The sequence below is a fragment of a genome, unplaced genomic scaffold (genome assembly GCF_019419815.1).
Source record: "Pyrus x bretschneideri cultivar Hongxiangsu unplaced genomic scaffold, Pyrus_bretschneideri_v1 Contig5, whole genome shotgun sequence".
NCBI lineage: Eukaryota > Viridiplantae > Streptophyta > Magnoliopsida > Rosales > Rosaceae > Pyrus > Pyrus x bretschneideri.
The window spans coordinates 2,651,136-2,664,395 of NW_025999787.1; the positions used below are offsets into that span (position 1 = coordinate 2,651,136).

At 38.3% G+C, this 13,260-nt stretch overlaps 1 protein-coding gene and 1 pseudogene across 1 annotated transcript; both read left to right on the forward strand.

Annotated features, from left to right (window-relative positions):
- Window positions 1-1,336: 1,336 nt before the first annotated feature.
- On the forward strand, window positions 1,337-10,556 carry LOC103954757 (nucleobase-ascorbate transporter 12). The gene is given in 12 exon segments (XM_009366577.3): window positions 1,337-1,650; window positions 1,653-1,696; window positions 1,699-2,065; window positions 2,332-2,429; window positions 2,530-2,700; window positions 4,848-4,948; window positions 6,165-6,300; window positions 6,432-6,482; window positions 6,653-6,940; window positions 7,665-7,899; window positions 8,762-9,048; window positions 9,993-10,556. Coding segments are annotated over 12 exon segments (2,115 nt in total). The 5' UTR covers window positions 1,337-1,535; the 3' UTR covers window positions 10,215-10,556.
- A 1,585-nt stretch (window positions 10,557-12,141) lies between these two features.
- On the forward strand, window positions 12,142-13,008 carry LOC125470248 (annotated as a pseudogene).
- Window positions 13,009-13,260: the final 252 nt, after the last annotated feature.

Genomic DNA, 13,260 nt, shown 5'->3' on the forward strand with positions numbered 1-13,260 from the left:
GTGAACACATCTATTTTACTAACTTTATACCTAAAATATAAACTTTGACAACCCTTTCAAGCCCATCTAACCTGATTAAGGAGTATGACATTGTTTATATAATTTTGTCTAATGGTACTGAATTAGGGCTCGTTTGGATGTGCTTTTAAAATGACTGAAAGGGCTTTTAGAGAAAATGTTTTTTGTTCCAAAAGCACTTAAAGTGCTTTCTACAAGAAGCACCAATTGCAGAAAGTACTTTAAGTGATTTTCTAAATTTACTTGCATTTTTACTAAGGATTGGTTCCAAAAACATTTTCACCAAAAGCGCTTTTAGTCATTTGAAAAGCACATCCAAACGAGCTCTTAAACATTAAAGAGGCTATTTACTCACCCCTATTCAGAAGAAGGTTGTTGAGCTTTAAAGATATTCGAGATAGTAATTAGGACAAATTATATTTTATCACCTCAATTTTGGGTCACATAATAAACTCATACCTCAAGTAACTTTCGTATCTTGTAGCGGTTTTTGAGCTCGCTGCTGGTGTCGAGGATCATCGTGACTTGCTAAGGCAACGAGCTGACAAAGAGGGAGATTGTGAAAATGGGAAAGGATTTGCTGGGAATTGGGCATCGAAGTGGCTTGATGACATGTAGAGCCACCATTGTGAATTTTATTTTAATTTTACAATTTTTCTTATTAGTTTCTTGTCCATGTATCTCAAACTTGACATTTATATCAGTAAAAATGTGGGTCGTACATTTTTCACGTCATTATTTAATGGTCAAATTGACAGAATTATACTAACGACACACAGAAAAACCCCTACACTTTCTCCACACTCTCTTTGCCGCACCTTCTCTCTCCATTGTCAGTTAAATAGGCAACAACAAAGTATACCTAATGGAGAAACAAAAAGGGTAATGTTAGTGATACTAAATTTGCAAATAAATTTTGTATACTAAATTATGTGTCGCTTATAAGAATGAGTACGTTTATCAACGCTTAAGTAATAATATCCAATAATTACCTTTCCATGTCATGTAGTTTATAATATTTTACTATAAATTTAGTGTTCACTGACATTACCTAAATAAAAATATGGAAATGAAAAAGTAAGATGACAATACCAACATTTCTCAAATTCATGACTTGTCTAACACACAAACAAGATTTGATATTCACTAGTATTTGTTTGACCAGGAAAAAACTGGTATTTGTTAAGTCTATCCTTCAATCTCGGGAAACAAATTTATTACGGGAGAAATTAAAGAAACGCGGTTTTAGCTTCTCCACCTCCTTCTTAGTTGTCTCCATCTATCTCTCTCGCTCTCTCTCTCTCTCTCTCTCCTATCTCTCTTCACTCCCCCTTCCGCACTCACTCACTCCAAAGGCAAAACCCTCCATCTCTCTCTCTCTCTCTCTCTGGGTTTTATTTATTGGTGTTGTACTTGGTGCATTTCTTAGAAAGTCGTAACCTTGGCGTACAACACCAGATCTGCCCTGTCATTCATTCAATTCAAGCTATGCTCCACTAAGTTCAGTCACCTCCGAAATGTCCAACTCCGACCCCAAAACCCGACCCCGTCTGGGCCCATGGCCTCCGGTCCCGGAGTCCTCCCCAATGCCCCCTTCTTCCTGGGCTAAGAAAACCGGCTTCCGCCCCAAGTTCTCGGCGAGACCAATGCCAGTGATTCTGGCCAGATATCCCTGCCGCCGCACGGCCCCGAGAGCCCCAAACCCAGCCCGATCTCGAAGCTGGTCGGGCTCGACCCCAACCGGCGCCCAATGGTGTACCCGAGCGCGAGATGGCTACCCCGCCACCAGCGCCAGGGCCGCCTTCAGAAAAGGATAATAAGGTGAAGAGGAGGAAGGAGTCTGATGGAGGGTCGAAGACTGCGGCCAATGGGCCCAGTGGGGTTAATGGGCAGGCTGCGACTACGCCCACGGAGCCCAATTCGCAACCGCGGAGGGCGGCCAGGAGTGAGGAGGTGGTTGATGTTTTGCCACACGGGGTTGATGATGATGGGTATGTGGCTAGGCACTCTCATATGAAGTATGAGCTCAGAGATACACCTGGTCTTGGTGAGTGTTTTTCTCATACAAATGTGCTATCTTTCGATAAGTTTAATTGGTATATTTTGAGCCCGGTGTGTTTGTACAATTGTTGATCTTCGAATTTGATTTGGTTTATTGATAATTGAAAATGTGTTGTGCTTGTGTGTGATTATTCGGACGTTTATTCATGTATTTGTCTTGATTAAGCGTTGTAAATGTAATGAGTTTAGCTTTTCTGAAGTCAAATTTTTATGTTTTTGATATGATTTGTGTTTGTTGGTACAATGTTGCAGTTCCCATTGGCCTCTATGGGTTCCAGCATTATCTCTCCATGTTGGGTTCGATAATTCTAATTCCACTCGTCATAGTTCCAGCAATGGGTGGTACTTATGTGAGTAGTTGTGCACATATTATTTATTTTATGTTACACATTTATTTTCTGAGTGGTACAGTGCTGGATAGTTTGATTTGACTGGATTTAGTGTATGTAGGAGGATACTGCAAATGTTGTCTCCACAGTGCTTTTTATTTCGGGAGTGACCACTCTCTTGCAGACATCGTTTGGATCCAGATTGCCCTTGATACAGGGCCCCTCATTTGTTTACCTAGCTCCTGCATTGGCAATAATCAACTCCCCAGAATTTCAAGGACTCAATGGAAATGTATGTTGCTGTTCTTGTTTTTGTTTAGTTTGATTGGGAGTTTAGTGAACATCCTTTTGTATTTATCACACCCCAATCAATAGTTGAGTCTACAGCTGAAACAAAGTGAAAATTTGTAGTGTTGTCTTATAAAATTTCTGAGTGCTTTAAATAAAGCGCATCTTAGAGATGGCTACAGGCGTGATGTCTGCCATCTAATAGTATTGTTTGCTCTTCTTACTTTCTGTCCTTTGTTGGTTAGCCTGAACGGTTATATTATTAAAAGTTGTGTTTTGTTGCTTCAGTATGAAATTTGCATTTTACTGAGGTTCATGGAACTTATCAGGACTTCTTTCCATGCAAGGAAGAAATTCTATTTTATTGTTTATTTTGTGTGTTCTATGAACCATTACTTTGTCCTAATTCTGAAGAAGAAAGACTCACTGATTAGAAAACTGTCTTTCAGTGGATCATATCAGTTGGATCTTTCTTTTTCACCTCTACTTTATTGAAATGCCTTTTTATTCTTGTAGGTTAGTTCAACCAAATTGTTTGTGAAATTTAATATTCATCTTAAATTGTAAATAAAGATGCACACACATGTATTTACATATGTATAAATTATTACTCTCCTTTCCTTCCACTCTCCTCTAGCCTACTAGCCTTTAAGACCTGGCTTGAATTCTAAGAAATAAAATTAGCCACCAGCAGAATTACATAAGAATACCACGGATAACAATACCAAAACATTAAGACACTATTGCTTTCCAGATAGTCCCTAACTCTGGAGGAACAGAAGCCCATGAGGATGCATGAAATTGGACTTTCTCACAAATTTTCGACCTTCATCCCCCTAATGTCTTCAACTACCCTTCTATTTCTATCCTCCTGAACTAACCAAAAACCAGCCATCACAGCACAACTCCCCATTACCACTCCCTTCTTATCTCCAAAAAACAGAAAACTCTGCCATAACAAGGAAGCACATGAGACTGGAATCACCCAACTTAGGTCAACCCTAAACAGCCTTGACCGTTAAGACAACACGATTGGACGGTAGAGAAGAAAATGCTACAAGCTTTCAGCCCCACTTTTACACATAGCACACCAATGAAGAGGTGGACTAGAAGAATATCAGCTCCTCTAGGCCCTGTCACAAGTATTCAACCACACATGAACTTATCCAAGTTTTGCACCTGTACATTACCTAGGCAGTACTTGAGGCTTCTGAATTACATGCCATGTGCTAAATGAAGGGAATATTTTGTAAGGTTTCTTAATTATTTGGTGCCAAAGTGTGCTGAATGTACACTGGGTAGCCTTTATATATAAAGCATAATTATGTACTTAAAGAAAGGTCATTTTTAACTAAAAAATAATTGACATATATTGGCTCGAATAATCTCAATTGATGTATGTGTGTGTATGTGGGTGCGTGCGTGCGTGCGTGCGTGTCTGTATGTGTGCCTATGTGTGCGTGTGTCTGTATGTACGTGTGTGCGTGTGTCTGTGCGCGTGTGTGCATGTGTCTGTGCGCGTGTCTGTACGTGTGTCTGTGTGTACGTGTCTGTATGTACGTGTGTGCGTGTCTGTCTCTGTGTGTGTGTACGTGTGTCTGTATGTGTGTGTGTGTGTGTGTATGTACGTGTGTGTGTGTGTGTGTGTGTGTGTGTGTGTGTGTGTGTGTGTGTGTGTGTGTGTGTGTGTGTGTGTGTGTGTGTATGTACGTGTGTGTATGTATGTGTGTGTATGTACATACGTATGTATGTACATGTGTGTGTATGCACGTATGTACATGTGTGTATGTATGTATGTATGTATGTATGTACGTGTGTCTATGTATGTATGTACGTGTGTCTACGTATGTATGTATGTATGTATGTATGTATGTACGTATGTACGTGTGTGTGTGTGTGTGTGTGTGTGTGTGTGTGTGTGTATTTCATGATATTTAGTAACTGCGACTAAGTAGTAAACTAGAGGTCATTTTCACGTACAAACATTATGAAACAAACTGTGCTATTCAGTATTACTATGAGTGCCTTAGAGTTGCTGTTTTCTTTATTTTATTGGTTTCATTCATCTTTTACTTCCCTTTGAAATTGAATAACTGTTTCACTACTAGTGAATTCTTATCAACAACTGATGGTAATCCTTTGTCATGGCAGAATTTTAAGCATATCATGAAGGAGCTACAGGGGGCTGTAATAATAGGTTCAGCTTTTCAAGCAATACTTGGATATAGTGGACTAATGTCAATATTTTTGAGGTTTGATTCCAGCATCTTTACCAAATCCCCCTCATGTTTGGTTATTTATATTATTTTTTTTCTTTTTGCTAATAGGGAAAATCAGAATGCCCGGTATTTGATTAGTTTACTTTGAAATACCTGCCAAACCTACCAACCAGGATTGCCTAATCGGAGCTTGAGTAGATGGATGGAAATAAGTTTCATTTGTTATAGAGGTCACGGTTCGAATGTTTGTGGGTGTTTATTAATTATATGTTACGAATGTAATGATCCTTAGTAGATAGCAGTGTCTTCTTTTTATGTGAGATCTGTGGCTTGTAAGTTGTAATAATTACTTTTCAATTCTGGCAAGATAGGTAAGGGGTTCCCGAATATGGAAAAAAATGTTGAAAACAGACAGTTTTTTAGTGTAAGGGAAAAAAAGTGATATAGGATGCCCCGTGGAAACCACCAATTTGATTTTCAAGTCTGGAGTTATTTAATTTATTTCAGACTGGGTATATGGATTGAACTATTTGATGCAGCTTAGTTGGCAGTGATCAAATTATTCCATGGGGTTCGGTCTTGGCTGTGGATGATTTGATATGCCATCATTATTATACATGAAAAAGGAGAGTGAACAGTGGGATGACTATATGGAATAATATGCACTGAGTTTTAATGTATCAAAGGGGATCAAGTATTTGTGAAGAGGGCAAGTAAGCAATCACATGAATAATGTAGAGGTGCATAGTGATATTGTAAACTAGCCTAGTGTTTAAACCAATTGATAGATCATTAATATGTTAGAAATATTAATCTTGGTAGTGGCTTGAGCTGATTGAATTAAAGGCTTATTTTTTCCTATACCCTCTAGACTCTAGAAAAAAAATCTCACTTTATCCCGTGTACTCATTTTTCATGCCCCCTATTACCCCATTTTGTCAACTGGGTTGAAAGAAGTATTAGTTTTGCTGATCTGCTAACGTGACACTGTTTCTTTGGTGTTTTTCAGCCGTGAATTACAGAGATAGGTTAATAAATTGTGTGTTTTAGACCACACAATTCATACGGCCTTTCAATATTGATTTTTCTTTGAATCACTTTTCACTAAATGTTTGCCAAATATTACATCTTATATTCAAAATATTTCTTTTGGATTTGGTTCCTAGCTTTTGTACAACACTTGCAATAGTTGGGTCTTGTACTGCAAAATCAATAACTCAATGTCAGTTCGTTTGCCTTTCCTATTCAGGTTAATCAATCCAGTGGTTGTGTCACCAACAATTGCTGCTGTTGGACTTTCTTTCTATAGTTATGGTTTCCCGTTAATTGGTAATTGTCTTGAGATTGGTGCGGTGCAGATACTAGTGGTCATTATTTTTTCTCTTGTAAGTATATGAAGCTACCCTTTTATTTGTTTTTAGTCATTGCTTTTATAGGTATATAATAGATTATTCATGTCAACTGTTTTTTTCTCCGTGCCAAAACACCTAACGCACTATTATTTTACTTTCTGCAGTACCTACGGAAGATATCCGTTTTTGGTCATCGTGTATTTCTGATATATGCGGTAAGTTCCTCCATGTAACACAATAAAAAAGATATACGCTGTAAGTTAGAAATATTTAGGTTTATATCATATTCACTGTTTACGATTATTAATCTTAGCATGTATGTTACACTTGTATGGATGCCTTCTGTAAATTGTATAAATTGATACGGTTCTGTCTGAACTGCCAGGTTCCGTTGGGTCTGGCAATCACATGGTCGGCTGCTTTCCTACTAACTGAAGCTGGAGCATATAGCTATAAAGGTTGTGATATAAATGTACCTGCATCAAACATAGTATCTGAACATTGCAGAAAGCATGTTTTGAGGATGAAGAGCTGTCGAGTTGATACTTCTCATGCACTAAGATCTGCCCCCTGGTTTAGGTTTCCCTATCCATTACAATGGGGTACTCCTGTCTTCCACTGGAAAATGGCCCTTGTCATGTGTGTGGTATCAATTATTGCATCAGTTGATTCGGTTAGTTTTCTTGTCATTCATTTTGGATATAAACTTCTTGGAGTTATAGTTGCTTTATAACATGAACTTTTATATTTTCATATTTTTTTCTAGTTTCACTGTTTAGCACATGCTGGACTCCTGAATTTGATGGACACCACTATAGTATTTATATAACAGTTTCAGATTTATATATGTTATTAGAATGCTATTTCCATTAAATAGATGAGTATGAAATGAATGAGTTGGCTTTAACCCAGTTTTGATAAATTAGTTCTTAACTCTGGTTGATATGTGAATGCAAGGTTTGATTGATGTCCTGGACTAATGCTTGATAAAAAAATTTCTCTACATCTGTCTTGGTCCCATAAAACTTGTGAGATTGAAGATGTTGGCGATTGGAACAATGTACTTGGTAGGATAATAAACTGAGAGCTACTCATACTTTCTTTGTTGATAGGTGAAAACTTATTGTCTCATGGTCTTAATTGTTCACTTTAGAAAAACACCAGTCTGGTCTTTAAAGATCTTGGTTACATCAGTGTATGGGATTGCCTCTTGGAAATGCCCTCTATACATGTGTCGTGGAAATATTAACAAACTACTAAATTACTGGTTACAATGAAAACTATTTACAACATTAGGTATTATTCTTTCTTTTCCTGTCAAGTTGCTAATTTAATTTGTCATGTCATACTGTCTGATTAGTTTGGTTGACCTTTTGCTTTGTGTATGAAATTCCTAGATTGGCTCATATCATGCATCTTCATTATTGGTGGCATCCAGACCTCCTACTCCTGGTGTTCTTAGTCGAGGGATTGGTCTGGAAGGTCTTTCTAGTGTCTTGGCTGGTCTATGGGGTACTGGAACAGGGTCCACGAGCTTAACTGAAAATGTGCACACAATAGCCGTCACTAAGATGGGAAGCCGTAGAGCTGTTGAATTGGGTGCATGCGTTTTGATCGTCTTATCCCTTGTCGGTAAGTGTTTGTCAAACTTGTGTTTTCAATTGTAACAATGGGCTTGTACCTCAACAAGAATCTGTATGACTACTAGTCAGTTTCTCTTTTGGTTGGGCATTGCAGCATTTAGATAGTGTGTAGTTTGAATATCTATAATAGCAGGTTATCTATTGGTTTTGTTAGAGGATTATAATTGCTCATATGATATGTTTATGGCCCGTTTGGTTACACACTGTTCTCAATCTTCATTATACACTTTTCGGGATTACCATTTGCTTATTCTGCAGTTATTTCACCGCCAGGATCTTTTCTGTGCTATTAAATTGTTAGCATATAGTTGTCCTCCACTGTTTAAAAGATATGAACAAAGCTTGTCTGCTCATGTAAGAATAATTGCAGGCATATGATGGTTTGGGATTGTGATTTTCATTAAATACTACTCTTCAAGCATTTTTAGATGAATTCTTTCTCTCATTGCTGACTGTAATCCTGGTCTGTTTGCTTTATGGGCTGATTGAACTATCAAAGGGGTTGGTCTCAAAATAATTAAATCAGTGAAGCTCAAACAATGCTTTATACACGTTACATTATAGGACTTGCAAAGATTATGTTGGAATATGTTTGTACATTTTTATCTTGGATTGAACAGATCTTTCTGCCGTAGAAATTGGCTATTTGATCCTGACCATCGTTATCTATGTTAGAAACTTATAGTCAACATTTGTTTTGAATGTTTCCTCTGTTTCTCATGCTACTTCATATCACCACATCTTGGTGATTTGGTATCCATTACCCCTGGTACAACTTAAAAGATGCGAGTTATATGTAGAATCAAGTGCATATTTTGCATTGCATCTAATCTCAGTTATTGTACTTGCAGGTAAAGTTGGAGGCTTTCTAGCATCTATTCCTCAAGTCGTGGTTGCTGCACTGCTGTGCTTCATGTGGGCGATGCTTGCTGCATTAGGCCTATCAAATCTACGTTATAGTGAGGCTGGAAGCTCTAGGAATATTATCATAGTCGGGTTATCTTTGTTTTTCTCGCTTTCAATACCGGCCTACTTTCAGCAATATGGCATCTCTCCAAACTCCAACTTATCTGTTCCGAGTTATTTTCAACCATACATTGTAGCTTCCCATGGACCCTTCCGCAGCAAATATGGAGGGGTATGCTTCTACTTGACATTCTGCAATAAAAAGAATGTGTTCTGTATTTTGTTTTTTTTTGTTTTTTTTTTTTTTTTTTTTGTGTGTTTCATTTTTGAATAGTAGGAAAAGAACAGCTTTGTGGTCAACTGACCCATTTGGACTACTAGAGGAAAAAATGAAAACCAAATAAATAACTGGCATTCTACAAGTAAATCCAAGTCCTTTGCACATGATAGTAAAGATAACCAGCTGCCTTTCTTTATCCATTCTACTGTTTAAATAGAGTTCATACAATCCAATTAACATAGGAAAAGTCAAACAAGTTAAGCTACTTGTACAACTTCTTTTGCCCCCCACATGTTACTTATAGAAGACTCGATACTCATACCATAACTGTCTCCCTTAACATGCTGTAACACCTGGAATTTACTAATGTTGATACCTCCTTTTCCCTTTTTGCCCTTCTGTGTGTTAGGTGTGGTGCATACATTAGTCATCAATTCGTTGAATCCTGAATCCCTGATTCTCCCTCGTTTTCCCAGATAAAGCACTTGGTGGTTGGGAAATAGAACCAACCACCTTACTTAGATTACTTGGGACATTTTTAGATACTGATAGCCATTTTGGTAGCTGGTCCTTTTCTACTTTATTCCTGTTGGGCAGTTTTATAATTCTGTTCAGTGGTTGTCATTTTTTGTGAAGTTGAAAGCGGTTTGTATGCTGAATAGCATGGTAGATGGTTGGTTTCCATTATTAGATATAACTCTGCATATCAACCCTATAGAAACCAGAATGTTTGTCACATCATTTCCCTAGCATATGCCTATATTGTTGGCATAGTCAATCTAATACACATGCTGGCCCTGCATATGTAATAAGCTCTGCTTAAGATGTTCTCTTTGCATATGTAAAAAGCTCTGCTTTAGAACCAATAAACTCTACTCAAGATGTTATTTTTGCAGGTGAACTATGTGCTGAACACGTTATTCTCATTACACATGGTGATTGCATTCCTTGTGGCTTTTATCCTGGATAACACTGTACCTGGCAATCGTCAAGAACGCGGGGTGTATGTGTGGTCTGAAGCTGAGGTTGCTAAGAGGGAGCCTGCTGTTGCCAAGGACTATGAGCTGCCCTTCAGAATTAGCAGGTTTTTCAGATGGGTGAAATGGGTTGGCCTTTGACAGAATTTTGTGGTTGGTGTTGGCATAGTCAGAAGTTAAAGCTTTTCGAGCAGCCATTTTCAGGTGACGATTGTACTGTACTGTGATTCTAAATGTAAGTTCGGGGCACATACTCTTAATTATTGGCCTGGAAACTGTTTTTTCCTGCACGAACAGAGTTGCGACTTGGTAGACTCATAGGTCTTGTAGAGATATTGGTGTACATTTGAGGAACCAGAGGATATGGTTTTGCTGTAATCTTAGATAAATGTAACTAGTTTTGAGTCATTGGGAATATCAGGTGGGACTCTCTTTCATGCTGTCAAGTGAGGTTCATGTATATGTTATTTCGTTTGTTGTTTCGCTTTTGTTTTCCTTGATCAGCTAGACAGCTACTTCCACAAATGTCAGATTCTCAATGAAAACAAAAATATTCACACCGCGGGAGATCTGCATGCCGGAATGTTTTACTTTATGTAAACTGTTTACATATATGATCAACTACAACTCCAACTGATTAAGCTTGTAACTCCGCTGTCTCTAACACCGCACTTTGTCGTGAAGATTGTGAAGAACCCTATTTGCGGAGTCAATTGGACGATTCCGTCGTATATTTTGTTTTTGGTTTGCTTTTTTACAGTGCACAAAGATCTCTCCCAGTCTGAAACTTTCTGGCTTGGATTGCTTGGAGCCTGCATATTTTCAGTTGAGAGCCTTGAGGCTCCTCTTCTGCACTGTCGCCATGGATTCTTCACTGGGAAAGTTGCCCTTTTGCTAAGATTTCTCGGATTCGGTTTCCCGATTTGTTAACAGACTAATCTAATTGACTTGGTGCAAACCTTGTGCTGAAAAATCATTTTTCATTGATTTCGTTCGTGCCATCTGGTTCTGGTGAGAGGGAACACGACGAAATAAGCCGTAAAATGATTGCCGGAAAATACATAAGATTGGGCTGGAATCCAAAATCTGCCACTGTACCAACAGGGGCTGAGATTTTTTAGTGCTAGTGTACCGGAACACACAACTTATAGACCAAGCGTCATAAATGAATGAACTTGCAAAAGAAAGTTAGCAATCATTTGCATTGTAACACGTTTGTGTAGAAGGCCATATTCTAAGTACATTGAAAAATTTCTCCAATAACGGCAAATACACTCTCATCTTTCGATTTGTTAGCTCTCCCAAATATTAAAATCGAGATAGAAAAAAATGAATTTACCAAATGAAAAAAAATGAAGGTCAATTGAAAAGTGTAGACATGATGAGCACGATGAGTGGTGATAAATCCGTATGATGAGAGCTAATGGATTATGGAATAGAAGTACAAATGATTGGACTAAAAGTACGAATCCGGATTCTCGTCGGATCCTCCTTGTGACGATCTCAGGATTCGTGAATCATATTCGTTCATCGTATATCGTGCGATCATAAATCATTTTAACTATTTTTATTCAAAATTAAAGGGAATTGTTATTAGCACTCCAAAAATCTCATTTGGCACTCCAAACTTTCTATAATTAGAAAGAAAAATACACTTGTGAGGAGTGTAGAATGAAAATTTTGAAGTGCTAATAGCAATTCCCAAATTAAATACAAACAGTACCTAACAAAAACTGACCGCACAATGTACGATGAAATGATACAATTTATGAATTCCCAGAATCCTCACCAAAAGAATTTGAAGAGGATCCTGTTGGTAAAAGTATGAAGCACTTTCTGTTGAGATTTTCTGCAATGCCTCGGAGTAAGGACACGTGGCAAAATCTTATTTAATTGGTTTCCTATCATCATCGGGAATTGGGATGCCAAGTTAACTTGTGAAACAATCTATTCTTGTTTCTTGATTGGAAACCCTAACCCACTAACCGTTCGCTTCTAAATACAAAACTGCATCCCCTTTCTTTTGGGCACCCGCAATTCCCCCTCCACCAATTCTACAAACAAAGGCACTGCGCCTACTGATTTGGGACAAGATTCAGAGGAAGAAGTCGATGTGTGTGTATATATATATATGTGTGTGTGCGTGTGTGTGTGTGTGTGTGTGCAGATGATATAAGAATCATCATCATGGGGAAGAACAAGATCGACATCAAGAAAATAAAAAACAAAAACTACCTCAAGGCCATATTCTCCAAGTGGCGCAAGGCTTTGTTCCAAAAGGCCACTGATCTATGCTGCTTGACCGATGCCACCCTTGCGGTTATAGCCTTTTCGCCCGGTAACAAGCCCTTCTTCTTTGGCCACCCCTCCGCCGAATCTGGCATTGATCGATTTCTTGCTGAACAAGCAAGGTGTGCATCCGATGATCGCAAAGAGGAGGTTCTTGAGTAAAAATTTGAAGTCGAGTCGAGAGGAAGAAAAGGAAGGGGGCCAAGGTATGGATGAGGAGAATGGGAATTTTTGGTGGGAGGAGCCGATTGAGGAAGGGTTGGAATTGTTGGAACTCAAAAAGTACAAGTCTTTGTTAGAACGTTTGAGGGAGAATGCGGCTATTAAGTTAGATGAGATGAATTGGAAAGAATTGTGCACAAAAGATTATCTCGGTATGAATTGGGGTTTCGAGGTTGATTTGAGTTCTTCTACTCCTAGTGAACTAAGAGATGTATAAGATTAATGGCTGTGTTGAGAATTTTGGGTTTTAGTTTTGGGGTAGCTAGAGACGGTGGTGGCGCCGCCTTCAGCAGGAGAAATCACATCTCTTTTGAGAAAGGCCACGGTTTAGAGAGGTGCGCGGAGCTGAGCCTCATTCTCTAAACGGAGTGTGATGTTTTTTGGTTTTAGTTTTGAATAATTAGGGAAGTTGTAGCTATTGTGATGCAAAAGACATAAATTTTAATGCAATATTTTTGGGTACTTCAATCTTAAATTTCTGGAATTCTGGTTGTGTCAGTAAGTTTTGTGTTGTTCATGTAATTACAAGTGCTAATGTACAATTCTCTGTGCCGAAGTTTGATCTTTCTCAAGTTTCGAGTGTGACGCCAATAGATTGGCCAGTAATTACTAATGAATCGGCATGAATATCTTGTGAAGTTCTGTTAATTGAATTCATTTGCAGGAGGGTTAGTAA